General features: G+C 37.5%; 1 protein-coding gene and 2 pseudogenes across 1 annotated transcript in view; 2 read left to right on the forward strand and 1 right to left on the reverse strand.

Moving 5' to 3' along the window:
- The window catches only part of COL14A1 (collagen type XIV alpha 1 chain), a 196094-nt gene that overhangs the window by 31604 nt on the left and 138680 nt on the right, over positions 1 to 25810 (reverse strand). Inside the window, 6 exon segments of the mRNA XM_015592952.1 lie at positions 422 to 479; positions 12173 to 12226; positions 12559 to 12612; positions 13734 to 13829; positions 17512 to 17565; positions 25785 to 25810. The exon segment at positions 25785 to 25810 is cut by the window's right edge and continues 14 nt beyond it. Of these exon segments, the coding sequence (XP_015448438.1) occupies positions 422 to 479; positions 12173 to 12226; positions 12559 to 12612; positions 13734 to 13829; positions 17512 to 17565; positions 25785 to 25810 (342 nt within the window).
- LOC112483679 lies at positions 4696 to 4813 on the forward strand (annotated as a pseudogene).
- LOC112483616 lies at positions 21746 to 21864 on the forward strand (annotated as a pseudogene).

Here is a 25810-nt window from a genome sequence, read left to right on the forward strand (position 1 = left end):
AACTCCCTCATTCCCATTGAAGACAGCCAGCCCTCAAGAAGGAGAAACACACAGGGATAACTCCCCTCTCTTTTAACACCTAAGACTTCAGATTCATGGCTCATTCCTGGTCCCAACAACCAAAAGAATAGAAAAGACTTTTTTTTTGTTTTTTCGAGAAGTTGCCACACTATCAGTCAGGTGCAGTTCTTTCATCAATGCAGGTGATCTATGGCAAAGTGGCTCAGAGAGAGAAAGATCAAGCCATATGGATATATTATTTTTAAAGAGTGTTTCAGAGAGAGCTTTGTACCAAAGGGTGAGTTGTTTGTTACACTAGAGCAAAGATGGCTGCAGAGGTGAAAGATCTGGCAAAGGAAAATCTCTCAAAAGAAACAAAATGCTTTAAAGCAGAATATATCCCAGTAGTTTCTGGAAATACTTACAATTGGCCCTGGTGGCCCTGGAGGGCCAGAGGATCCATCCTTTCCAGGAAAGCCCTGGGAAAAAGCAACAACAGTGTGTCAACTACACATTTGCTTCATCTGGCTTTCCGAATAGGTGCACCTAATCCCATTTAAGATTTGGAGGCCAAGTCCTGTCACTTGCTTTGAACTTCCAGGGATTCACTGCTTTTAAACTCTTCGTGGGAATTGTTCTTGGCAGAGCTTTTGTGTCTATTGGCCCTACGAAACTGTCCAGTGTAAGAATTTTAGGTGTAAGAAATGCTACTTGCAAACTGAAGGAGGAACTGGTTTCCAGGAAGTGTTTTTATTAAACTAAACATAACAACGGATAAAGGAGATCCATTCTTGGTAATTAATGACTAGACAAAAAGGATGAATTCATGTCTTTGATGACCTGAAAGAAGTTTGGGGCAGGAATCGCTATCACAGGAATCTATATTACAAATTGAGAGTATTATGATATCTGAAACTCTGCGACTCTTCAGAAGCAGCCTGAGGGGAACATGGGGACCTTCTTGCTGCAATGATGCAGTTTTGACTGCTGGGCAGGTGTGCTGAATATGTGTCACCGTGGGCTTACAAATGGGTACATGTTTGCTTCCCATTGCATGTTGAAAGAATTTAAGGCAGAAAGAAAATTTCGTTCTTGATAAAAATATCTTCCTACATTATTGAAGGTGTCTATGTGTGTTATTTTTATATGAGTTTTAAAAAAAATTAACAGCTGCAGTGACTTACTCTTACATAGTTAAAGCTGTTAATTATGAATGCTGGTATTTCCAATGCAGTTAAAAACATGAGAATCTTCAACCTAAATTTTACAATAGGTTCATAAAATTTTGTTAAAAATATCACTAACTACTACATGGAGAAATAGGCCTTTCATCTTGGGATTTGTCTCGTATTGGAACAATCCATTCCCATTTGAACCAGCTCAAACCAGCCTCTCCCAGCTGCTTCGCTGGCCTCTCCCAATTCTCTTTCTAAAATCTGTGCCACTTTTCTAGTGAACTCTCCTTTCTACTTATCTTACTCATGAAAAGCCACCTTTTTAGGGATCCCCATCTACATTCACATCATCTCTTCCTACCTCGTATGTGAGTTGGAGAGAGGAGGTGAGAGGTAGCAAGAAGAGGGAGTAGGATTAGAATGTAGGAAAAGCGTTGGCCAGCAAGATCCTTCCACCGTACTCTCCAGCTTGAATACGAGGGAGTCCTAAAACCAGATAAGGAGCATTCTAGAGCTCCCCAATTTTTCTTTCCTGCCTGGGCACACTGTGAGGCTACATTTCCCAGCCTCCCGTTCCAGCAATTATGTTGGAGCCATAGCGCTGAGTTCTGGCCAATGGAAAAAGGCCAGTTCCAGTTCTGGCTCATAAAAAGTTTCCCATGGGGAATCCTCCACTTTCTTTTCCCTTTCATAGCAACTTTAGAGGTCATATGTTGAAAATGAGAGTGTCCTAAGATGGGAAGACCCTGAGTCCCATGGTTATGTGGAACAGAGACCAGACCTCCCTACTTCTTTACCTAGCCTGTTCACAGCACTGGACTGTGAACACACAAGAGACATTTTAAATTTTATTTTTATTTTATTTTATTTTTATTTTATTTCATTAAACCATTTTAATTTAAGGTTGAGATTTTAGGGTTATTTGTTATAGTAGCTATTCTAGACTAATATGCAAGCTAGTGTATTTCTTTCTTTCTTTTTTTTTTTTTTTACTACTTTTGTTCTTTAACCAGTTAGTTAGTCAAACATATTAAGTTAGAAAGTTACAGTGATAGGGCCTGATACAGATTGTTACACAAACACACACATACATCCTTTCTTGGATCTGCTAACTAGACAACAAAAATTAATTCTGACCTTAGTTGAAAGAAATAACTTCATATGGAGTTAAGTATACCACATCCAGGAATGTTTAATGAGAGCATTAAACAAATCAGAATATGTACAAGGTGGACAGGACCCTAGCTGGACGCAGTCCATCTCCCATGTAATAAGTGAGAAACCTTGGGACTAAGAGAGGTTAGGAGACCTTACCATTAAAGAGGGAGATTTTCAAAAAAAATCTACTCTTATTTTCCGGGTGAAGTTCATATAAGAAAAAAATGGATTCTGTGCAGGTATTCGATAATTTCAGAAGACATTTTTTAAAGGACATCTTTTGTTTTCTGCCTTAAGACTCTCCCAGCACTGGGCGGGAAACAAGCCATGTGCAAGCCCACGTGACACACGGCCAACACAACTGCCCACAACCCAAACTGTAGCACTGCTGCGGGAAGTCTTCCCTGACTCGTTTCCAGGCTGTGTCCAGAGGGAAAATAAAAATCTCAAAAACAAGTGGGGGCAATTTTATTCACAGAAGGAGGCGAGCCATGGCATGTTTTCTTTTAAAAAGAAGGAAATAATACATTTACCCCCCTCTCCCAATCATATGGAAGGAGTTTAAAAGGCAATGATCTGTCAGTACTCTCCTCCATGGCGGGACCATAAGGATAGAGTTTTGAATTCGCTTGATTTATAGATGCATGTGTGTATCATCTGGAAAGGAAGATGATGAAATGTTCTTACATGATTGCTAAATTTAGCACAGGGGCCAGTGCTTTAGTGTGATCAAATCCAAAGAGGAGACTAGAAGTTTGTTCACTCTACAGTCTCCTACCTAGAGTGTCCTCAGAAGCTGGATTGATTGATTGATTGACTGATGGATTGATTGATTTTCTTTCCGCTCTCTCTCCTTCCTTCTTTTCTCCCTTTCCTTCTCTTTCTTTCTCTGTCTATCATGGTTCCATTGCTAACCCCCTCCTAGCACGCTGCTGACACAAAATAGATACTAATGTTTCATCTGAATAAAATTAAGGCTCCCAGAAGACGAGCTCTGATTCTCATGTTGAATAAATAAATATTAATCTCGGGTAAAATTGGACTGGAAACGTATAGGGCAGCAGGAAAGATCAATGTCAGCCCTCTTTGCTCATGAACACTCCACGAGCAGGGAGAAACCCTTCGGGTAGTGACGAGGCAGGAGAAGGCAGGGGAACAGGTTAGGTGAGAACTGGACGTCGCTGAGGTTTGGCCTCAGCAGGATCCCATGGGAAGTCTGGAGTGTGGGTTACATGTCGGAGTTGACCCAAGGTAAGGTTTTATGCATCTATATAAGTTAGTCATTTACTCGGACCAAGATGGCATTTCCAAGGGCAATTCTCTGTAAAAGGGGCAATGTGAGTTGTTAGCAGTCAATACCTGTAGCAGCTGGGGGATGAAGTATACCTGCCAGGTAAAGGGGACCTGATCAGGGCACCAGCAGTGGCCACAACAGTATATTTATCTCTAGCACTTTCTTTCATGGACTGTCATGGACAACAGTATTTTTCGATATAACAGTTCAAGAATAAAGATGTCCTTAAGGCTACTGTGAGTCACCTGTTTCTCTCATTACAAATTAAAATTTACTTTTTATACATTGCTTTTTACTAAATGGATCTTAATACCATTTTAGAAACATAATCGAAGCCACTTTTCTCCCCAAATCTCTTCTTAACCTTAGAAAATAAAAAAATTCACATTTTTTCTTCATGAACATAGTTTTATTTTTTAACTGTGGAATCACACCAGTAAATTTACCTTCAAAAGAGTTTTACTTGTAAGCCTCACATTTGTCACATTATTAAAAAATATTTGCAGAGCTACTATGCACTGAGCACTCTGTAGGTTTTGGGTAGACCATGATGAGTAAGATGGTCTCTTTCAAAGGAGTTTACAATGTTGAGAAAAGTCAATAATTGAAAAAAAATTGGCTATGTGCTATGATGATGGCCTAGAGAATGTCATGGAAGCATGCAGGAAGAGCACCTAGTCCAGGCATGGAGATACAAGGATGGTTTCACAGGAGAAGTGTTGTTTAAGTCAGGGGACCCAGGATGGTTGGCTGACTGCACTGGTCCCTCTGCCCCAGTACCTCTGCTACAGCCCATCCTGGAAAGCCAGGATGGAAAGCCAACTCTTAGGCAGAGGTCAGGTTCCTTTACTCTACTCTTCATCTCAGGGTGAGCAGCAATAGCAACAGTATTTTTTATATAAAAGCAATAAACTCGGTGAAAAAAATCTTTATGAAATGTCTGCATTTTACAGGGCAAAATAATTGGCAAATTCTAGTTTTGTGAATCGGTTTAAGCAAAACTCACTGAATGGTCTTCAACTCTTAAAGCTAAAAACGTGTGTGCATTTCTCAAAACATTTCTATATTGTCTACGGCCAGGCCACCCTGAACATGCCTGATCCCATCTGATCTCGGAAGCTAAGTAGGGTCGGGCTTGGTTGGTATCTGGATGGACACCGCCTAGGAAGACCAGGCGCTGTAGGTGTAAAAAATTTAAAAAATAAGAGATTGTAAGTGGACAAAGTCTTTGCAATCTGTGAGGTCAACCAAGGGTTGCCTTGCCTAAAAAAAAAGAAAATTTTTTTCTATATCTACAAATTGTCCATTTTATATCGAGAAGCCAATCTGAGAAGATGTGTGTTTCTGTTAATTAAGCAATGAAGAATGAATATTAGGGAATAGAAGATTAAATGATAAGCATAATGTGGGAATTCACTTAGGCCGACAAACATTTTTTTAAAGTGCATGAAATGAGCCACCCACAAACAGGGATGTATCTCCAGGCATTTTTCCTTTTTGGGATTCCCACCTCAAAACATTAATATGTACCCACAATCCACATGAAAAATAATTTTTGCTATAAAAACTTGAAAAGATTTTTATAATTTATTTTTAAAAACACTTGGCTATGAGCAACTTATTAAGTTATGGTTGGCTCTAGTTCATCAGCAAGAGGAAATCTAGCCTAAAATTTGTTTTCAAAATCAATAATTATCAAATAAATACTAAACTTAACGATGGCTAAAATTGGCAAAGCACATTTTATAGAGATTTAATTAAGCATTAATTTCCATTTTTCAGTTTTCTTTTCCACACTTTAGAGCAAATATATATGCCTTTTTCCAGTCAGAAGCATTTTTTGTAGACTCTTAAAAAGTTTGTAGTTTCTAGGTAGTATACCTATGGTACCTAAAGAATGAAAACGATATACCCACAAATAGTATTTTACTAAAATTAAGTTCAGAAGTTAGAATATTGATGTTTATGTAGCTACTAGAAATAGCACTCAGAACTAATGACTCAGATACAATATGCACCATCCATGCCTTCTTTGAAGCCTGCAAGGGTGGGCCACGGAACTAGCCTGAGGATTCTAGAACACCAGTTGTTAAGGTCCTTTGACTGACGCTACACACTCAGGTATAGTGGGGTCTGTAAGCAGCTGGCATCTGATGAGTTTGTTGAAACAGACCAAACTCAAGCACTGAGGGCTAGAGAAATACTTGTAGAAACTCCTAATTTTAACCCCGTGACATGGCTCTGGACTGCTGTGAGTGACACTGGATAGACCAGTGTGGCAGTCGGCCATAAGAAACAAGGCTGCTACTTGCAGTAAAGTTTTAAGACCAACCACCAGATTAAGAGACCAAGCAGCAAAAAGCCACCGACTCTGTAAACATGGGTCCAGGCTAGAGATCCAAGATCAATCCTTATGTGTGATAACCTGTTGAGTCACACTGGGGAATTTTCAATGACACACACAAACACAAATTTGGAGTGTGTGTAAATATGTATACATATTGTATGCATACATATATTTATATATTACATACACATGATACACTATTTTTAATATGTACATATATATAAATATATTACATATGTGATAAATGTATATGTATAAATATAAATATGTATTTTTAGTAACCTGCAGTAATGACTTCAGGGAATTAAAAGAAAAAACACCAGCAATATTCTACCTAAGAAATTAACATATAATAGGCCTAACAATTTACTACCTAGCATTTCCAAAAGCTAGAGGATTATCAGAATCATTAAGCTTTTTAGAACTATACATTCCTAGGTCATGACTAAGAACTTGTGTCTAAATCTCTGAGGTTGAAGCCCAGGAATCTACATATTAAAAAAAAAAAAAAAAAGCAAAGCACAAAACAACAACCTGATCATTTAAGTTGTGGAACCACTGGTTTACAAATATAAAAACATCTGGCCCGCCCCTGAAGGATGGCGTTAGAATCAGAGTGCATGGCAGATACTATTCACACTCTGTGTTCCAATATTAGCATCTTAGCAGCCGGTAATAACACAAAACTAGCTCCCTAAGTAATAGGTCTCTCCTCAGATGTGCCCAGATGTACCAGTAACCAAGTAAAGGTGCAATGTTATCGAAGAAACATATTCTTAGGTGTCAAATACCAACTTCTACTTCACCAAGAGAGCAACCCAAACCGGGTTCACACTGCCCAAAAATGCTAGGTGAGACATCGTCAGTGATGGAGTCCCGCTTATTAAACACCTTCGTGGAATACTTTTTTTACATTAATGAAATCCCACAGTGATCTTGCTTAATGCAATTTTGTGGGAACAAAAAATACAGTGTGGGAGCCAAGGACGTGGAGTGCAGCCCCGGCTGCAGCCTGACTGGCATATGGCGTCGTTCAAGACATCCGCTTTCTGAGCTCCCAATGCCTTGTCTATAAAGTGCGGTAACAGGGCCTAGCATTTGAGGTTACTCCCAGGATTAGAGAACATAACATTTGTGAAGCACATGCCTTTTGTCAGTAATGCATTCTGGTGGTGGCTGCTATTTTTATTCGAACAACCTGGCAAGTCTCGATTGCAGAGACTATCGTCACCACGGCTGACTGTGAGAATGTTCTTCAGCAGTTTTATAAAACCCTATCTACACCCACGAAGAAGAAAATCAAATTCTCTCCACTAGTTTTGTGATGGTGTGTTACATTTCCTCTTCTGAAGAAAGAAGATACTCGAGGGGGTAATTATCATGAATCTTAGTATTTAATAAAATAGACTTTAGATGACTCTCTCATTACTGTTTAATATTTATGATAGAAATTAAATCCAGATAGTTGACTCAAGTTCAATTTCTCAAGTACATTTTTAAATCCAACTCACTTTGATGAAATGGGACATTCATCACAAATATGGCCTTTGTATACACCAAACCCACATAAAAAGGAAGTATACTCCAACTGTCTACTCAGTTTGAAATCCAAGAAAATTAAACACCAACAATAAACTACTTGTTTTTCCTTTAGACTTTTTTATAGTTCTTTAAAATATTCTAAGGCATTTTAATATGTCAAGTATAGGCATTATAATATATCATACTGTCCTGACTCATTAGGTTTACACTGAAAAGAGTGAGTACTAATATCAGCTCATACTGAATTTTTATATAGAAATTCTCTATACGAGTAAATTCCCAAAACAACTCCATGGAGTCAAATATTATTTTTTCCACTTCACAGATGAGGAAAGTAAGGGTTGGAAATATTAAGTAACTGGCTCAGTCTCACATGGTTAGAGTTCAAACTCAGGTCTGGCTAACAGTCTAGTCTAGGATATTCACCACTGGGCCATCCTGCTTCTCAAAACTTCATAAGTTCTGCAGAATTCATATGTAGGATTTTTTTTTTAACAGAATTTCATCTTTTATAGGTCAGAAAAAAAAAAGGTTGTGGTTATGGCAACGGCATGAAGATACTTTGAGCGGTATCCTGAAGGGAAAGGAAGCAATTTAAATTAAATTTACTTAGAATTTGAAAATGAATACTCTCTATATCATAGAGGAATGACTATCTTCCAGGTGTCATAAAAATATGTATATATATAATATATAACATATATTATATATATACACACACACATATATATATATCTCCTTGTCATTTTTATTTCTTGTCTCTGACTTTTTATATAACTATACTGAGAACTAAAAAATAAAAATATTTTCGAAAGTTTCTACTTGGAGTGTTTGACAGAAAGCTGGTGGTCTTGGAAGTAAGTGAGCCTCGGAACTAGAGAAGAGGTTGTTTGCTTTTCTTTTCTTTCTTTTTCAACTCTCTCACTCTTTATGCTTATCATCCATGCCTTGACTGTCCTTCCTAGTTCCTCTACGGACCACCAGGATGCCCAACGTGGAGGCTGAGAAATCCACCTTATGACAGGTGCTCGAAGATCACGGGGTGGGCCCTGGAGTCACAGACACCAAGAATAGAGGAGAAATGACGCAAGAGGGAGGTGGCAAGATTTATCGTGGAAAAGAAAGACAAGCTGAGGATGCTGTTGGTTGAAATGGCTCAGAATGAAAACCGAATGTGTAAAGACCATCAGCTGTTAAATCTGAACTTGCACTTTATAAACTGTGGTTCTGCATTGTGCCCCGTCGCCTTCCCAGCAAGAGGCTGAGACGTGTCCATTGAAGAAGTCCAACTTTTGCTGGACTTGCTATGGCCTCAGGCCCAGGATGGAATATGAGCTGCTTCTAAGAGTTGGAGTCCCCTGGGAAAAGCCAGAATAAGCTAGAAACATTAGAAAACATGTTCCCCATTTAAAGTGGAGACGTTTAATATCCTTTATTATTCTTTGCAAAGCTCTCCCTCCTTCCAGACTAAATTAAGAGAGGGTAACACTGGCACCGGCCCCAGGAAAGAAGTGCTAGCCTTTCCCTAAGGTGATGGTGGTAGCGTTCGGCTGAGTTCTTTTTTATGTTAAAACAGTAAATATTTATTACATCTTATGATTCTATGGGTCAGCTGGGAACTGTTAGTAAGAGAAGACAAAGATGACAAAGAAAGAACGTGCCGTAAGGAATAGTCTACGAGTCCTACAGCTCAGCTCACTCACTCGCCCCGGAGATGCTCAGAGGAGCTAGCAGCGCTGACTGGTCATCAACACACAGGTTTATTCCAGGTTCCTCCTTCTGTGTGCACATTAGGTTTTACTCAGGGGAAATGAAAGCACCAGAAACTGTAAGTCATCGAAGTGCTTAGAATGAATAAAAGACAAAATATCTCAGCTTCCTGATTTCCTGGACATTCAAGCTGAACTGGGCAGTTTTCTGAAAGTGGCTTCTCGAGCATTTCAGTGCTAAGTCTCATCACCCATGGTGTTTGCTCTCAGTCTGTTCTATGCCCAGTTATTATCATCATTATTACCATTATTCTCCGATTGCAGATTTGCCTAGTAGGATGACGGAGGTGGAGCAGGAATAATCTTGACTGTTTGTCCTTAATCCTCTTTCAGCAACCATCTCTCCCGCTGCATAACCACAGGGACCTGGACACCCCTGCCGCCTCAGGGGAATCTGGGCCTTGGTGGAGATGCTCCAGGTCCTAGACCTGCCCCTACCACCACATCAGTTGGTTCTGGACTTCTTCCTTTACAATCCTGTTGAGTAACTGTCTAATTGTTTTAAATCTTTTACTTCCTATAAGTCCCCAGATATTTGACTAAACAGATCAGAGACAACTAATAACTGTTTGCACCCACCTTTCGACTGTCTCTGAGGAAGACCCATTTGTTCCCCTGATCCAGGAGAGGAATCAAGCCCTTAACACCACCCCATTCTTCCATCTCCTCCAGGTCTACAAATTACCTCCTTTAGATATTAAAGGTCTCTGCTCTTCTAGATCCTTCCCTGCTGGGGAAGTAATGGACATGTCTCTCCTGGCTGTGCTTACTACATGGCACATAGTATGTGCTCAATTTTTTATTAAATAAGATACTAAGATCTAAAAACATATATGCAACCACATTACACAATTCCAGGGTGGGGGGAACCCTTATATTTTATGATGTGTGAGTAGCACCCCCTAGAGTTGTACGAAAGAATAGTATTGCTCTCAAATATCTTTTCTAAAACAATGGTCACAGGATTCCCACTATCTTTTTTTCTAATATGGCCTTACGGAGAATGAGTATTCTCTCGAAACGAGTTTTTAAAAGGCAAGTTCATTCCCAAACAAGAATTTTTCAACGTTGGACACACCCTGAAAGTTTTACCTCCAAATTGAGGGAGAGAGAAAAATAAAATCCATGTACAGTTATCTTATCACTTTAATAAAGCCCTAAGACTTTTCGTCTTATAAAAGAAAACGTGTTTGGAGGAATAGCAAAATATTTATTAAAAGTCTGTGTTGGTATAGCAGTTTAAAAAAAAAAAAAAAGAATTCCAAAACCAAACAATCTCAACACTAATCTAATATGTTTGAATTAGGAGGTCTTTGCCAAGACTAGATTCCATGCATAGATAAATCAAGTAAATTCACTGAACCAAATCAGTAGAATTGCCATTTTCAGAGCTTTAAGAATCACGAAAGAATCTAGGTGTGTAACCACACGGGATCTTAGCCTAAGCCCTTTGCCAAAACATATAAATACTTCTAGAATCTTTCCACATGTACAAGAAACCTACATAAATCTAACTTTGAGAGAATGCCTCCTTAGATACATTCACCCGGCCATGCTTTGTAGACTAATTCAATTTGATGGGCAGAGACTAAACTGAAATTTTAAGCAAATGAAAGCTTGGTGTAAAAATAAAACATGGAAAAAATTTAAGGTCCCACACCTATGTTTCTATAGGAAAAACAATCTTCTTATTCTTGAATGATATAACTACCCTGAGCCAAAAGGTAGGTCTTGTTTGAGCAGAGAAATGAGTCGTTTTTTAACCTAGTGGGTAAGCTATACCAAAGATACCACTGGAAGCCAAATGCGTTGTCCTTCATGGATTGGATCTAAGCAGCTGCCACTCTATATAATTCAGTCTTGAGGGAATCTATGGAGCTGCCCACATGTCTAAATCAGTGACAGTTTAGGGAAGACCAGCTTCTCTCTCCCTTGCTAAAAATTTAATGACTTCCTGTTAAAACTCAGGATCCTTAGTCTGAAAAAAATAGGTAATTTAAGTGAATTTGTGTTTCCCCCTCCAGAGTTATCCTTTGAGAATTTCCCCACACCCAGGTGGATGTGCACATGCGTGTGTGCACGTGTGCGTACACACACACACAGACTACACTTTAACCTCCAGCCACACTGAACTGCGTGCAATATTAGAGACGCCCACCTAGTCTTCATCTCCGCTTCGCTGTGTCTGCTCTTCTCTCTGACTGCAGCAGCTTCTCTGTCCTCAGGCAACTGGCTAATTTCTCTCTCTCAGTTGAGACCCGGCCTCCTTTGGGAAGCTTTCCCCAACCCTCCAAGTCTGGCTTAGTTCTCTATCCTTGGTGCTCCCATGGAGCTCTGTGAATGCCCCCATCATAGCATGTTGTATAGCTCCTTATTTGGTTATATCTCTTCTCAATAACGTATCAACTCTTTAAGGACAAGAACCTCGAACCTGGCTCAGTGAAGACATTGCTTAAACAAACACTAGGTGTTACCTCATCCCTCTCCTAAACATACTTATAATTTCTTCCACCACTGTCCACTTGAACAGGTTAAAAAATAATCTACATACATTAGATGGGGACTACTGCAGATTGTCATAATACTTGAATTTTGATTCATATGGGTCTAGATACCTCTGAGGTTTGTGCCTGGAGAATATTCAGAAAGAGGTGTTGCTAATTTGAGATTTGATGAAGATTTCTAGGTTTTGATGAAAGTAATGGATGTAGAAGATGTCAGTGAAGGGAAATCGAGTCAAGATAGAATGTACATAGAAAGAAAAAGAAAAAAAGAAAAAGAAATGCAACATCTGGTTTGACTTCTTTGCATAGAAACCTGCCATAAGCAAAGAGTAACTTGATGAGGAATATACTGTGCTGCCAACCAACCTTGCGCAAGTCCTTACCCTCTGGCCTGGCGAGCCATCGCGTCCTGGTGAACCAATGCCTCCTGGGATACCCTAGGGTAGAGCAAGGACAAGAAAAGAATCAGCTTCATGGAGATGGGTTAGTTACCCTCTCACCCAGTTCCTTAAATAAATCAAGGCCTCCAAACAAACCTAATGGCTTAAAGGTGACGGCTTCATGACTGAGAATTCAGAACCCAGAAGTTACTCTCAGGAAAGGAATATCTTCTACCAGGGTGCCCCCCCAAGACCCTCCATCTGATATATTAAAGACTGTCTTTAATATAGCCAAGATTCCAGCTGACTTCAGAAGCTACTGTCTTTTTTTTTCCCCTTAGAAAGGCTCTAGAGCTGAGGGCAATAGACTAAAAAAATAGAAATAATACCTGTGGGCCAGGAAGGCCAGTCTCTCCTTTCTCTCCTTTTTCACCTGGCATTCCCTGAATATATAAAAGTATGCGGGGTTAAGTTCACATAGGTCAATTCTCAGCCTTTTCTTTTTTCCCATGAACTGTTCTAACATTTTCAACATTAAATTACTGTCATACTAACATCCAAATACAACATTTCACTTCTCACACATACTATACCACTTATGCAAGCATTCCTATAGAGCTAAACATTTACATGTCAGAATAGTTTCAACACAGAATATACAGTCCAATATGGCTAAGCCCATAATGTAACATTTCAATATTATTTATAGTTTAGATTTTTAAAACCATTATCCATATAGATTTTGTTTTGCTTTGGCTAGAAATTTATAAGAATGGAAAAGCAAACACAGAAACTGGAAGGTAGCAAGACTTCAATAAATGCCTATTATTAGGAGTAGTAATTGTACAAACTGGTATGGTACTGCTTTCCAAAATGTGAAAATAACTCTGGAAAAGAGAACTTCTTAGGGAGACATATCATATGCACAGAAAGATTGGTAAAAATGGCTTAAAGGGATCTGCTTCCTTCAAATCTTAAGTACTGAGATTGGTTTTATTGTATAAATCTAGGCCTCTATGGTAAGATTAATGAAAAATCAGTGAGTGGAATTAAATTTGTTTTCAATGGCAGCCTTTACAAAGAAATGAGGCTGTAAAAAGTGCACTATTTATAATCTAAAACTCATACTAAGTGCATTGGTCTCCGATGCTCATTGAGATCATTATAAATAAGAGGTTTCCTGTATCCACAATCACTACAAATACATGATGAATAACTGAAATTTGTATAACATTTGTTACTTTTTAGATTTTATCATATCCATTAAATCAAACAAGAAAAAGTGTAATACAGGTAAAGCCCTGTTTTTCTTCTATAGACAAATTGCTTATGGATACACTTATTCTCTAGGTCTGTCTGTGTTGATAAAAGACCTCATCATCGAACAAAAAAAATTGGGTAATGAATGAACTCTCGATCTCTACTTCTATTTCTCAGTTCTTATCTGTAGGAGTTGACAGTGGCCGAGACTCATCATTAAGGTACAGAAGACAAAAGTTCACTCTCTGTACCTCATGGAAAAGTGACAACAATAAAACCCATCTGAATGTTTACACAAACTCACAGGCATTCCTTGAATGGAGAGACCACTTGGTCCTTGAGGCCCAGGAGGGCCCTGAGGTCCTGGAGGGCCTGTTTCACCCCGAGGGCCATCTGGTCCCTGGAAGACAAGAGAAGAAAGTCATCCCAGAGGGTAAGTTATAGACCCTCTGGTACCCAGAAGATATTTCTGCTTAGGGCACGTACAGTATATTTCCTTCAATAATTTTCCCTAAGATGTGAAATATTCATGGGATAACAAAACACCAAACCTCAGAGGATTCACCTCCCAGGCAAAATGTCATCAGTAAACCGAAAGAGTAAACACACAGGGGTTGCAGCAACTTTATATACTTGGCTTCCATAAATGAGAACGCTATGCCAATTATGTGAGTTCCTAGACCTCCCACACTCCATAACAAATCTAAAAGATATAAACGCTTCGAGACCACCCTCCCGGTTTGTGAAGGTTCACACCATCCAGCTGAACTACACTCTCCCCACCTGCACTACTGTCTGATACCTACCTCGGGGGCATTCCTCTGCATTTACTGAAGACTTTGCACCTAGCCTGTGTTTTCTTCCTCGTCGTGATCCTGCCATCACCCTATGCCTCTTCAGTGTCCACTGAATGACCTGCCCTAGGCTCAACATTATTTAATTTCCTTTCTTCTCAAGACCAGACATTCCTTTTACTTTAGCAACTTTTACTTCTATAATCTGGAACGGGTTGTGGTTTGGCTAAAACTACACATTTCTGTAATCTTAGACCCAGAAATCCTATTTATCCTCAACCTAGTCTTCGGCCCCTTCTCTCCTTCTGTGACTCCAACAAAAGCTATTTTATAAATTAAGGCTTCCAGTACCTGGGTTATCATCTTAAATGTGAGACTGATGAATCCATTACTCTGAGTAAACAATACAGAAGAAAAAACAAAATGGTGTGAAGTGGGGGTAAATAATGAGTGTAGCCTGAGATCTAGTAAGTTTTAAGTGTATGAAGATAAACATGTAAAAATGTCCAGTCGTTCGGGGGTCAACAGAGGGCTGAGCTGGGATGGATTTTGGTGTAGTTGAAGATGTGTTTGTGGGCGAGGTTATTGAAAGAGACTGTTGATAGAGTGAAAGAGGAAATGGATAGAAATGAGATGACAATCAGGTAGAAAGGAGAGGAAGAGAAGCGTGGGAAAGAATGCAAAAGCCTAAGAATTAGGAAGAAAATAAATAGAGTAGTAGAGTGGTATAGGAAAGGCCAAAAAAAGAGAAAATTTCAAATAGACACGTGATAATCATGTGAAATGCTGCAGAGAACTCGAGTAAGATAAAAATTAAACCACATCCATGGATTCGGTCACATGGAGGCCACTGGTGACTTTAACAAGAGCGATTTTACAGGATTCCTAGAGGAACCCAAATCGTCTGTGGGATAAGACTGCGGATAAATAGAATTTTACACTATGCGCTGTGTTTTTGCTTCTTTCACATGGCGGTGTTTTCGAGGTTCGTCTATGTAGTAGCATGTTTCAGTAGTATGTTCCTTCTGATTACTGAGTAGTATTCCACGGCATGGATATACAGAAAATTGTCCATTTACCTTTTGATGGATATTTGAATTGTTTCCAGCTTTTTTTGCAATTGTGAACAAAAGTGCTATGAATATTTATGTAGCAAAAAAGAAAAGGTGAGGATGTAGAAGCACTGAATGAAAACTATTCTTATAAGAAACATGTAAGAGGAGAGGAGAGAGGTAGGCAGATTTTTTAAAAATATGATGGAGGCGATATGGAGGTGATTTACAAATATTATTTAATATTTATAATAGTTTAGCTTTTATATATCATTGAGGAATTAAGATTGGAATAGAAGGGCAGAAAGTAGGTGGTCCATTTTATTTTGTAAAGTATGACACAAAAGTGATTAGGAGAGATCAGAGACAGGACTGCTTTGAGCTTGTTAATTTTTATTATCTATTTGTGGCAACTTAAATACAAAGCCACAAAATGAAAAAATAACACATACTGGAGCTTTCCGTTCGGAAAGTATAGTTTATCTGTTCCTTTACTGTCTACATTGGTAGACAAGACTTTTTCCTAAAACCACTACATACTTGCACTTGTGGTTCATCAAAATCATCATATAAAAATAACCACATCAGTAGTTGTCCTGTCGGAATGGCTTATTGGAGGAGAAGGGTAAATCTTGAAATCATCAAACATCTATGAACTCCCAATATATCTTCATAATCAGAACCATCATCCAGTGAGAATGTTAGAAAAACAATAGGGCCACGGTATTAGAGGTGTTGGGAGGAAGGGACCAGAGACTATACACACTCAGTGGCACTGCCCTTGAGTCAAACCAAGGAAAATGCGGTGTATCACCATCAGAGAAGAAGCTTTCAAACCACTGGCCTTCCGTGTAGTACATAAGAGATGAAGCCAAGTAAGATACATCAAGTCTGTGCTACAATCTCAATAAAAACAATTGTCAATAAAAACAAACAAACAAACAAAAAAGGAGATATCTTCTGTTCCGAGTCTTGAGTTGGCTAATACCTGATTAATTATCTTCAGACTTCTTTCATTTATTTCATTTCCCCCCACATTCTCTCCTTCCTTGCTTCACTTGTTTCCAATTTTATAGTAAAAAACTTTGCAATGTTCTCCTCTCCAAGAATAAATACTCTGCAAATTTAATAACTAATCACATTGAGGCAGTAAAGTCAAGCAAGATGGAGAGAGAGATCATGTGGGGAAACATAGTGAAAATGAGGCAGGGAGTCAAATCGTAAAGGGCTGTGAATCCCATGCCAGGGAGGGTACACTGTATTGTCAAGGCAAAAAGCATATGATTGCAGTTTTTAAGAGTATGATATGACCCACTATAACTGTAAAGCAGTGGTCCTCAACCTTCCTGGCACCATGGACCAGTGCTCCTGTGAGAATCTGATGCCTGATGATCTGAGGTGGAGCTGAGGCAGTGATGCTAGTGCTAGGGAGCGGCTGCAAACTCAGATGAAGCTTCACTTGCTCGCCAGCCCATCGCTCACCTCCAGCTGTGCGGCCCAGTTCCTAAAAGGCCACCGACTGGTAGCCCTATTTTAAAGGAATGAATCTGGGGCAGATGTAAAGAATCAATCAAAAAAAAAAAAAAAATCAAGCCACTGGAGCCAGGAGACCAGTAAGAAGATTTGCCGAAAGCCAGAGAGAAGACACTGAAGCCTGAACTCAGTTAGTGGCTGGGCTTTTGCCAGCCCTTAGGTGCCCTGGTGCAAAGTAGGAAAATATATGCCTTGATGTGACTTGGCATGGCTAGGTCCTCTTGGTTGATGACTTTGTACAACCTGAACCACCACACCTGGTGGCCTTGGACAGTGAGAATGGAAAATAGAGCTGTGTATTCTATTATACACAGTGGGAAGAAGGGAAGAATCTACAACCTGAGAAATTACCCAGAATTCAGTGCTCTCCCCAAAATATGTTGTTTTTTTAGATAAAGGAAGAAAAGAATGTACAAGAGAGAGAACGACCTTGGAGACTAAACCACTCAGAACGCTGGCACTCTATTCTTGACCCGGAAACCTTTCTTTTTGCTAAGTTATTAAATATTCTTTTTGATGAATAAAACACAAGTCCTTAAGAATAAGGGGAAAGACTTAGATGCAAATTTCATCAAAATGTAAGGACATTCAGATTGCAAAAGGCAAATAGTGCTCAACTCCAAAATTATATTGTCTAGTTACGGAGCAGGGAGAGAAAGAGAGAAAGAATGAGAGAAGCAAAGAAAAAGAGAGACAACGTTACCTTTGGACCTTGTTCACCTTGTTGGCCCTTTGGTCCTCTGAGTCCTGGACCACCCTGGCAAACAGATGTTAAATATTAGCACAAAGATACATCTTTAAGCAGTAAATTTCACCCATTGTCCTTAATAGTATGGATTATGTAATTCTTATTTTGTGTAACGGCCAGCACATTATGTAATGATGTATGTTCATCTTGATCCTTAACTGGAAATTTGCCACCTAGACTCAACTTTCCCTGCTAATGATTTCATAGCTTGAACAAACTTTCTATGCCAAATCCTTTAAAATTTTTTAAAATTATAGGATTTTTTAATTTAGTGATGTAAGACCATAGCTACTAATGGATGCGAATAATATATACCACTAATCTAAAAGCAGATGTCTTACATCAAAACATTGAGATTAAATTATTTAATTAAATTGTAAAAAGCATATGAAAATAGGAACAATTTACTTTTCTTTATTTATACATAAAAAGCTAATTAGATTAATCTTTCTGTAACTTCAGTTATTTGCATTTCCCCTCGAGATTTTTGCTATATTTATGCACCACCTGCAGCACTATTATTTAATAGCATTTTCCTTTATCCTAAAATATGTAGACACATAATAAATATATGTATAAGTATTCTTTGCAAACATATATTCCTTGTAAATTTGTGTAGAAATATATATGTGCATATATACCTTTAAATATTTTTAATTGACTCACTATTTTACTTAAGTAAATCCATTTTAAAAGCAAATATTATAGCACCACAGTAGATGGAAAAATGTATTACTTGCTAAGAGTAGAAGGTACTCTTAAGTATATATGATATATAATGTTATTAATTTTAGCTAGAGTTTTGTTCCTATTGTTTTTGAGCCACAGGTTGGCTCTTTGTAAAAAAAGGAAATCAATAAGTATTAGAATGGTCGCATGGGCACTAGGATGAGAATATCATTTTCACTTGAGCAGAGGATTTAAAGATCATTAAAAGTGCAATAGCTTTCCCACTATGTGCCTTTTCCTGTTATGTTCATGACTACTGAAATTCATTTGGGAAAAGACAGGATCAAATAATCTTTAAGGTTTCTTCCAGCTTGTTTTTTAACCATGTTAATTAGCTCCCCTTCCTGATATCAGTTGGTGGCTTATCTTCCAGACTTTTAAAATATAATTATAAAATTGCATTTTATTCATGTGTATATATATATATCTATAGAAAATATTTCCTACAGTATTCTATGGTATTATTTGACGAATGTAGATTGCATATGTGACATCACTCTTTATATATTCCTGAGTTTTTTTCCATGACATAACATATAGATCTAACTTATTCTTAATGAGTTGCATAGTTGTCCAAACCATGGATACATAATAGTTTGTGTAACCATTCTTCCACCATTGGAAATATAGGAGGTTTTCTCACAGTTTTTTGCTGTTTAAACAATACTGCAATTATCATCCTTAAACACCATTAAGTAGAAACGTTAATATTTAAGTACAAATGTTAACATTTAAGATAGTAACAAGTAGAACTCTAAATGAAATTTGATGGGTACGCAGATATATTGTCAAATTGTGCTCTAAAAAAGCTGTGCCAGTTTACTCATCTGCCAGGAGTCTAAGAGGGTCCCTGTTTCTCTAAACCTTAGTCAATTCTTGATATTGTCAAACTTTATATTTTAGCAACCTGATTGGTAAAAATAATGCCTTACTCTTATTTTAATTTTCATTTCCCTTAAAACTACTATGATTGAGCATCTTCATAATGTCTGTCCATTTGCATTGTATGTCAATGCAACTACCTATTTATACACTTTACTTGGTTTTCTATTGGGTTGCATGTACTTTTTTTCTCTTTAATGTTCAGAAGATCTTCATATATATTGAATACTATATCTTCAGCTGTTACAGATGATGCAAATATCTGTCAGACATCGTTGACTGGCTACTAAAGAGTCCTTCCCAACTCCTTTCTCCATCTTACTTCTCCTACTATAAAGGCTTAACAAGACAGAGATTTGCTTTCTCAGCCTTCTCTGCAACAGGGAACGGACATGTTAGCCGGTTTGAGCCAATGTGATTAAGAAGCAACAAGCTAAAGAAAAGCAAACTGGGAAGCCAGGACAATCTAGGTCCTTGAGGAAGTTGTTGAGCAGCCTCATTTCCCTCAGGACTATCCATCTGTAAATCTTTTGTTGGGTAAATAATGAATGTCCAAATGTCTTAATGGGTTACATCACCGTGTTAGTCAAATTTTCTGTTTCCTGAAGCAAGCTCGATGCATCCCCAAGTAACATACCCCATCTGGTACAACTCTTTAATTTTGTTTGCACATCTTAAATGATTGTGACTCACAGATATTCATGCCAGAGGCACCATGTATAAGAGCCAGGGACCATTTTACATTTCTAACTTATTTTCCATCTTATCCCTAACCCTCAATCGCTAACAACATGAGAATTTAACAAATTTTTGTGACTGTAAAAATTCCATCCTTTTAATAAGAAAGAGTTAAGTTTAGGCAAAGGGATAATACGGTTCCTTCGCTCATGTCCCCCTACAGCTGTTTTACAGTTTCGTTGGCACATAATACCACTGTGTAAATTCTTGAATGAGAAGATAACCATGACTATGTTAATGATCAGACAGGACTTATTACACATTGTTTGGGATACTATTTCTTAAATAGTTTATTATACTTCAAATATTTAAAATTTTCAATAGTTTTTCTTCATTTTGCACGTTCTTAACAAGTCAGAGCTCAACCCTTCTCTTTCGTTTCTCTGCTGCTTTCTTCTCTTTTCAAAAGTTGGACTCTTAGGTCATATGTAAATATTTTATAACTTGTTCCAGCAGTATCACAAATGAAAAAAAAAACTTGAAAACCCTCCAGCTAAAAAAGCTATTAATGCCGTTTAAAATAAACATTATCGTAATTAAGAACTGAATCCTTAAGTACCAGGAATGAAGAAGAAACAAAAAACCAGAACAGCAGGCATGTGCAATAAGAGTACCCTGGGGGACTATGGGAAAGATGGTTGCGTTTGCTGCAAATCTTGTATTTTATAGCCCACCCAAGGCAACGAAACAGGAACTTGAGCCTATGATAGGTGGGGGAAGGGGAGAATATGCAACACTCATTAAAGTTGAGAAACTCGAAAAGCTGCATTCTGAATGGCCCACTAGCAGGTGGAAGACCAAAACGCATTTCCACTTGAGCCCTCGGAAGAGTTGGAAATGTCTCCCCTCAGAAATATCACCCAGAAGGTGATTCTCATAGAGCCTAGGGACAAGAATTCATACTGTTTGTGAAGATCAAGCAAAACTCCTAAGTCAATCTTTTAAGGTGATTTTCAGCTGGTTGTATACTCAGAAGCTTAGCAGAAGCAGGCACAAATATTCTCTGGAGGAATACAGTTCAAACATAAGTTCAAAGCATTGCCAGAGATAAAGTTTCAAATAATATGAACTCATATATACACCAAAAAAATTACACAATGCACATGGAAACAAGATAGCATGAGTAAAATAGCAGAATCAGAATCACATACATTGTCGATATGGAAATGATCAAATTATCAGATAAAGAATATAAACTATATGTAATACATTTAAAGAAAAAATAGTTTTTAAAGTGTTACAAGAAGAGACTATATGAATGATTAAAAGTCTTGAAAAGAAACTAAATATAACTTCCAGATATGCTCAACATAATAATCAAAATCATAAACACAATGGATAGGTTCAATGGCATATTAAACATAGCTAAAAATAGAGTACAGTAGGTGATAAATTTGAAGAAATTACACAGAATGGAGCCTGGAGATGCAAATAGAAAATAAATAAAAGACGTTAAAAGATATGAAAGTAATATTAGAAGTTATTAAGTACCTCTAGTTGGAGTTTCAGAAAACTATAATAGGGATGACAGGAGAAAGGCAATACTTAAAGAGATTCTAAGGAAACTCCAAAGTTAAAAATCCACGTGAAACACATTGTAATAAAACTTTAGATCACTATAGACAAAGGGTTCTTGAAAGCAACCAGAGAAAAAAGATTTATTACAGAATAACAATTAATTTGACTGACAGGTGACATGCAATCACAACAACGGAAGCTGTAAAACAGTGTAATAGCACCTACAAAGTACTCAGAGGATGTGGTTCCATAGCACAGTTAGCGCGTCTGCTTTACACGCAGAAGGTCCTGGGTTCGCACCCCAGTGGAGCTACGGTCCATGGTCTACGGCCATGCCACCCTGAACAAGCCCGATCCTGACTGATCTCAGAAGCTAAGCAAGGTCGGGCCTGGTTAGTACTTGGATGGGAGACCACCTAGGAAGACCAGGTGCTGGAGGCATAAATAATACTTTAAAGAAAAAAGTACTCAGAGAAAATAATTGTTAATCTAGAATTATATTCCTAGTTTATTAGTTTGCAAAGTAGTCTGGGTGCTTTAAGTGAGTTCAATACTAAAAATTTTAAGCAAGATAGGAGGTTTATTATTTTTTTATATTAAAATCTGAGGTAGTAACTGGCCCACGGTGGAAGAGTAGCTTTACCACGTCAGGCAGTGTGAAACTCGGTTGCTTCCATCTTGTACTATGCTATGCCTGGAACATGCTTAGCAAAGTGAACTAACTCACTGCCACGTGTTCCTATTCCAGTCTTGAGAAGAGTGAGACTGGTTAAGGAGGGTGTTTGGCTTTCATTTAAGAACAACATCCAGGAGGACTGCATAGACCTTCTCTCTCATTGGCCAGAACTTAATCATAAGGTCATACCTACATGCATAGGTGCTAAGAAATCAAGCCCCTCGTTGAATGAATGGCCATGTACTTGGCTAAAACTCAGAGGATTCTACTATTAAAAAGAAGCAGTGGCAATGATTAGCAATCTCTGTAACAACCATCAAAACTATCTTTTGATAACATGGGAAATAAAAGTATTTTCAGATTAACAAAAACAGAAAATTTACTATCGGTAGTTTCTCATTAAAGGAACATCCAAAAAGTGTACTTTAGGAAAAATAAAAATGATATCAGAAGACATTGTGAGCAAAGAATGAGCAAATATGTAGGCAAGTCTTAACACAGTAATTTATAAAAAGAAATAAAAATAAAATGTCTAATTCGTGATGATAAAAAAAGTACTTAAATACTGGATTACAACAGCATATAAATTACTAAAAAAAAATCCAAGAGAAAAGAATTCCAAGAATACCATATTGATTGAAAGAAGGGTAGAAGTCTTGATTATTTTTGCTTCATCAAGCTAAATACGTCTGTTAAAACTTTTAGATTAACTATTAAAAGAACAGATATAGAGAATGTAATTTCAAAATTAGTGGAGGAGAAAAGAATGAGAATAAAAGCAAAAAGCCAAAAAATGCAAATAAATGAAATCTCAAACAACCAAGAAAGCCGTGCATATATTATACATATATAAATAATATGGGACAAATAGAAGGTAAAAATTAACATGATAGATATAGAAGTATAAAGCTAGATATAAGTTAATTATCACAAACAACAGGATGGCCTAAACTCTAAAAAGAAAGACTATAAAACCGGATTTGTAAAAATCCACACATATGGTCTTTAGAGACACATCTGAAATATAAAGACATAGAAAGGCTAAAATTAAAAAGATAAAGAAAATACATGAGAGGAATATAATCCACAAGAGAAATGCTGACACAGCACATCCTAGGAAGATAATTGTTCTAACCTTTTTTGCATATTATAACACAATCTCTACATAATGGAGAATTAGAAACAGAATTTGATAAATTGACAATTGGAATAGAAAATTCTAAATATCTAGCTCAATAATTAAAAGATAAAGAATTAATGAAGATAAAGATGATTCTAACACAATTTACAATTTGATTTACTGGACATTTATATTTAAAATTCTGAACTCCACAATTAGAGAACACACATTCTTCTAAAGCCTACATGGAAAATCTGTAAAACCTGAGAAAGGCCACAAAGCAAATGTCAAAGAATCAACAAATGTCAAAGACTTGGTACTATGCAGACTATCTTCCATGATAAAATGCAATAAAATTAATATGTCAATGAGAAAAAGACAAAAATAGGTCATACAATTCAAAATTTAAAAAGACATTCCAAAATAAATCATGGATAAACGAAGGACTTAAAAAATTTAAAAGACGATAGCTCACATAAATATTAAATTTAACTACATTAGAATTAAAATGTCTAGACAATATAAATTCCTATAAACAACAACAAGCAATCCACAGATCAGAAAAAGATATTTGTGAACCAACTCATTAATAAAAGATTGTGTCCAAAATACATAAACCACATACAAATCAATGAGAAAAAACCTGCACAATAAAAACCCAGTAAAGTTTATGAACAGGTATTTATACAGGAAAAAATCCAAATGGCTCAGAGACAAATGAAAAATCGCTCCATCTCACTAGCAGGAAGGAAAAGTATCATTTAAAATAACAATGACACAGGGTTTTAAAGTCACCAGATAATATGTTCCAGCCTGGCAACATCAGAGCCTGCTGGTGAGATGCATGGAGACTAGACCTCACAGAGAGCTTGTGGGAGAGGATAGAGGGACAGCTACCCTAAGGAACAATTTGGGATTTCTTCATGAAGTAGAAGATGCACTTTTTTGTCTTCCAACAAATCTGATTCTAAGTATTATTGCAAGAGCACTCACTCATGCTTGCAAAGACACATATAAAGGATATTTGCTGTAATAATATTATAGTAGGGAAATACTCTACAGTAATGAATCAATAAACTGCAGTTTATATAATGGAATATCCTACAGCATGTAGGATATTATTTAGTGAATAAACTAAACAATGTGCATGAACCTTAATAAAATTTAAAGGCATACTTTTGGTGAAAAAAAAGCACAATTGAAAATAACTCTTTTCAATTCCCAGATTAAGCTAAAAACAACTCCTTACATTTGGTTAAAGTTTCATAATGCACAGGATACTTATATACATATTAACTTGTGTATTCCTCACAAGATCTATTAAAGAGGTGAGTGCTATTTTATACATGAGAAAATGGTTCACATTGGTTCCGTGACAGGCCTAGTTTTCTGATTTAAATTCAATGCTTTTACCACCACTCATATTTGCTTCTTTGGAATAAAGAGTCTTTTGTTTAAAAAAAAAAAAAAAGTATTTGGGTTCTACATCTATAGTTTGAAAGAATGATTTATGTGCCAAAGATAAAGGAGAAACTGCTGGGATATGTTTCAGATGCATTCAGCAGGTTCTCTTCCTTTTTGTTCAGATCAGGAAATATAATACACAAAGGAAAGAAAATTATGTTGATGGTGCCAACTTGGAGTGAACTTCCACGCTTCAAGCCAGCTGTCAACGTGGACTATATACTACACACATGCTGACCGGGCCTGGCTGCCTCTGGCAAGCCAGCATGCAGGACTGGTCAGGCATCAGAATATTCTTCCTGCAAAGTCTGGGTTTCTGTATTTCTTGGAGCATCTTCTCCCTATTTTCTTTGTCTTTCTGCCTTGATGCATTTGCCATTTCCTAACCACAGACCAGCTATACCATACTTATCTTAAGTAACACTGATGATCCCATTTAGCAGGTTAGACATAAAAGGAACATTTAAATGTATTACAAAAGATTTATCGTGGTAAATTCAAAGACTCAGACATTGCAGTTACACACATTTTATATTTCACAAAAATGTTTTCTTTCTCTCTCTCCTACCCTCTCTCCCTCTCTTATTTCCTCCTCTTCCTCCTTCTTCCTCTCCCTCTCCCCCACCTCTCTCTCCCCTTTTCTGTAGGAAGTGCCAGTCAAAAGTGGAGAATTTCATGCTCAGATGGGCTACTTTTCCTGGTAAATTCAAAATCCTTCCTTCACATATACATTTTAATACAAAATGGGCAAAAGGAGGGTATGCAAACCTTACAGGTACAAGTAGAGGGTCAATAACTGAAACACTCACACGAAAAATAAAGCACAGGAGTTTAAAGGGAAGATTTTGAACAGAGAAAGAGTCTGGCACAGTGGTTCAGAGAGAGCGTCATCTCTAGGAGTCACGGAGACCTAAATTTGAAGAGCAGCTTCTCCAAGCTGTGTTCTTTAGGCAAGTTTCTTAACATCTCTGCGCTTCAGTTTGCTCATGGGATTAAGTGAGTAAGTGTTTAGTGCAGTGGCAAGTACATATTAGACACACGACAAATGATAGCTATAAATATTATTAAAGAACATTTAAGCTGAAACTAGGCAAGACTTACTGGTGGGCCTGCTGGTCCCAGAGCCC

The sequence above is a fragment of the Pteropus alecto genome, unplaced genomic scaffold, assembly GCF_000325575.1.
Source record: "Pteropus alecto unplaced genomic scaffold, ASM32557v1 scaffold164, whole genome shotgun sequence".
Lineage (NCBI taxonomy): Eukaryota > Metazoa > Chordata > Mammalia > Chiroptera > Pteropodidae > Pteropus > Pteropus alecto.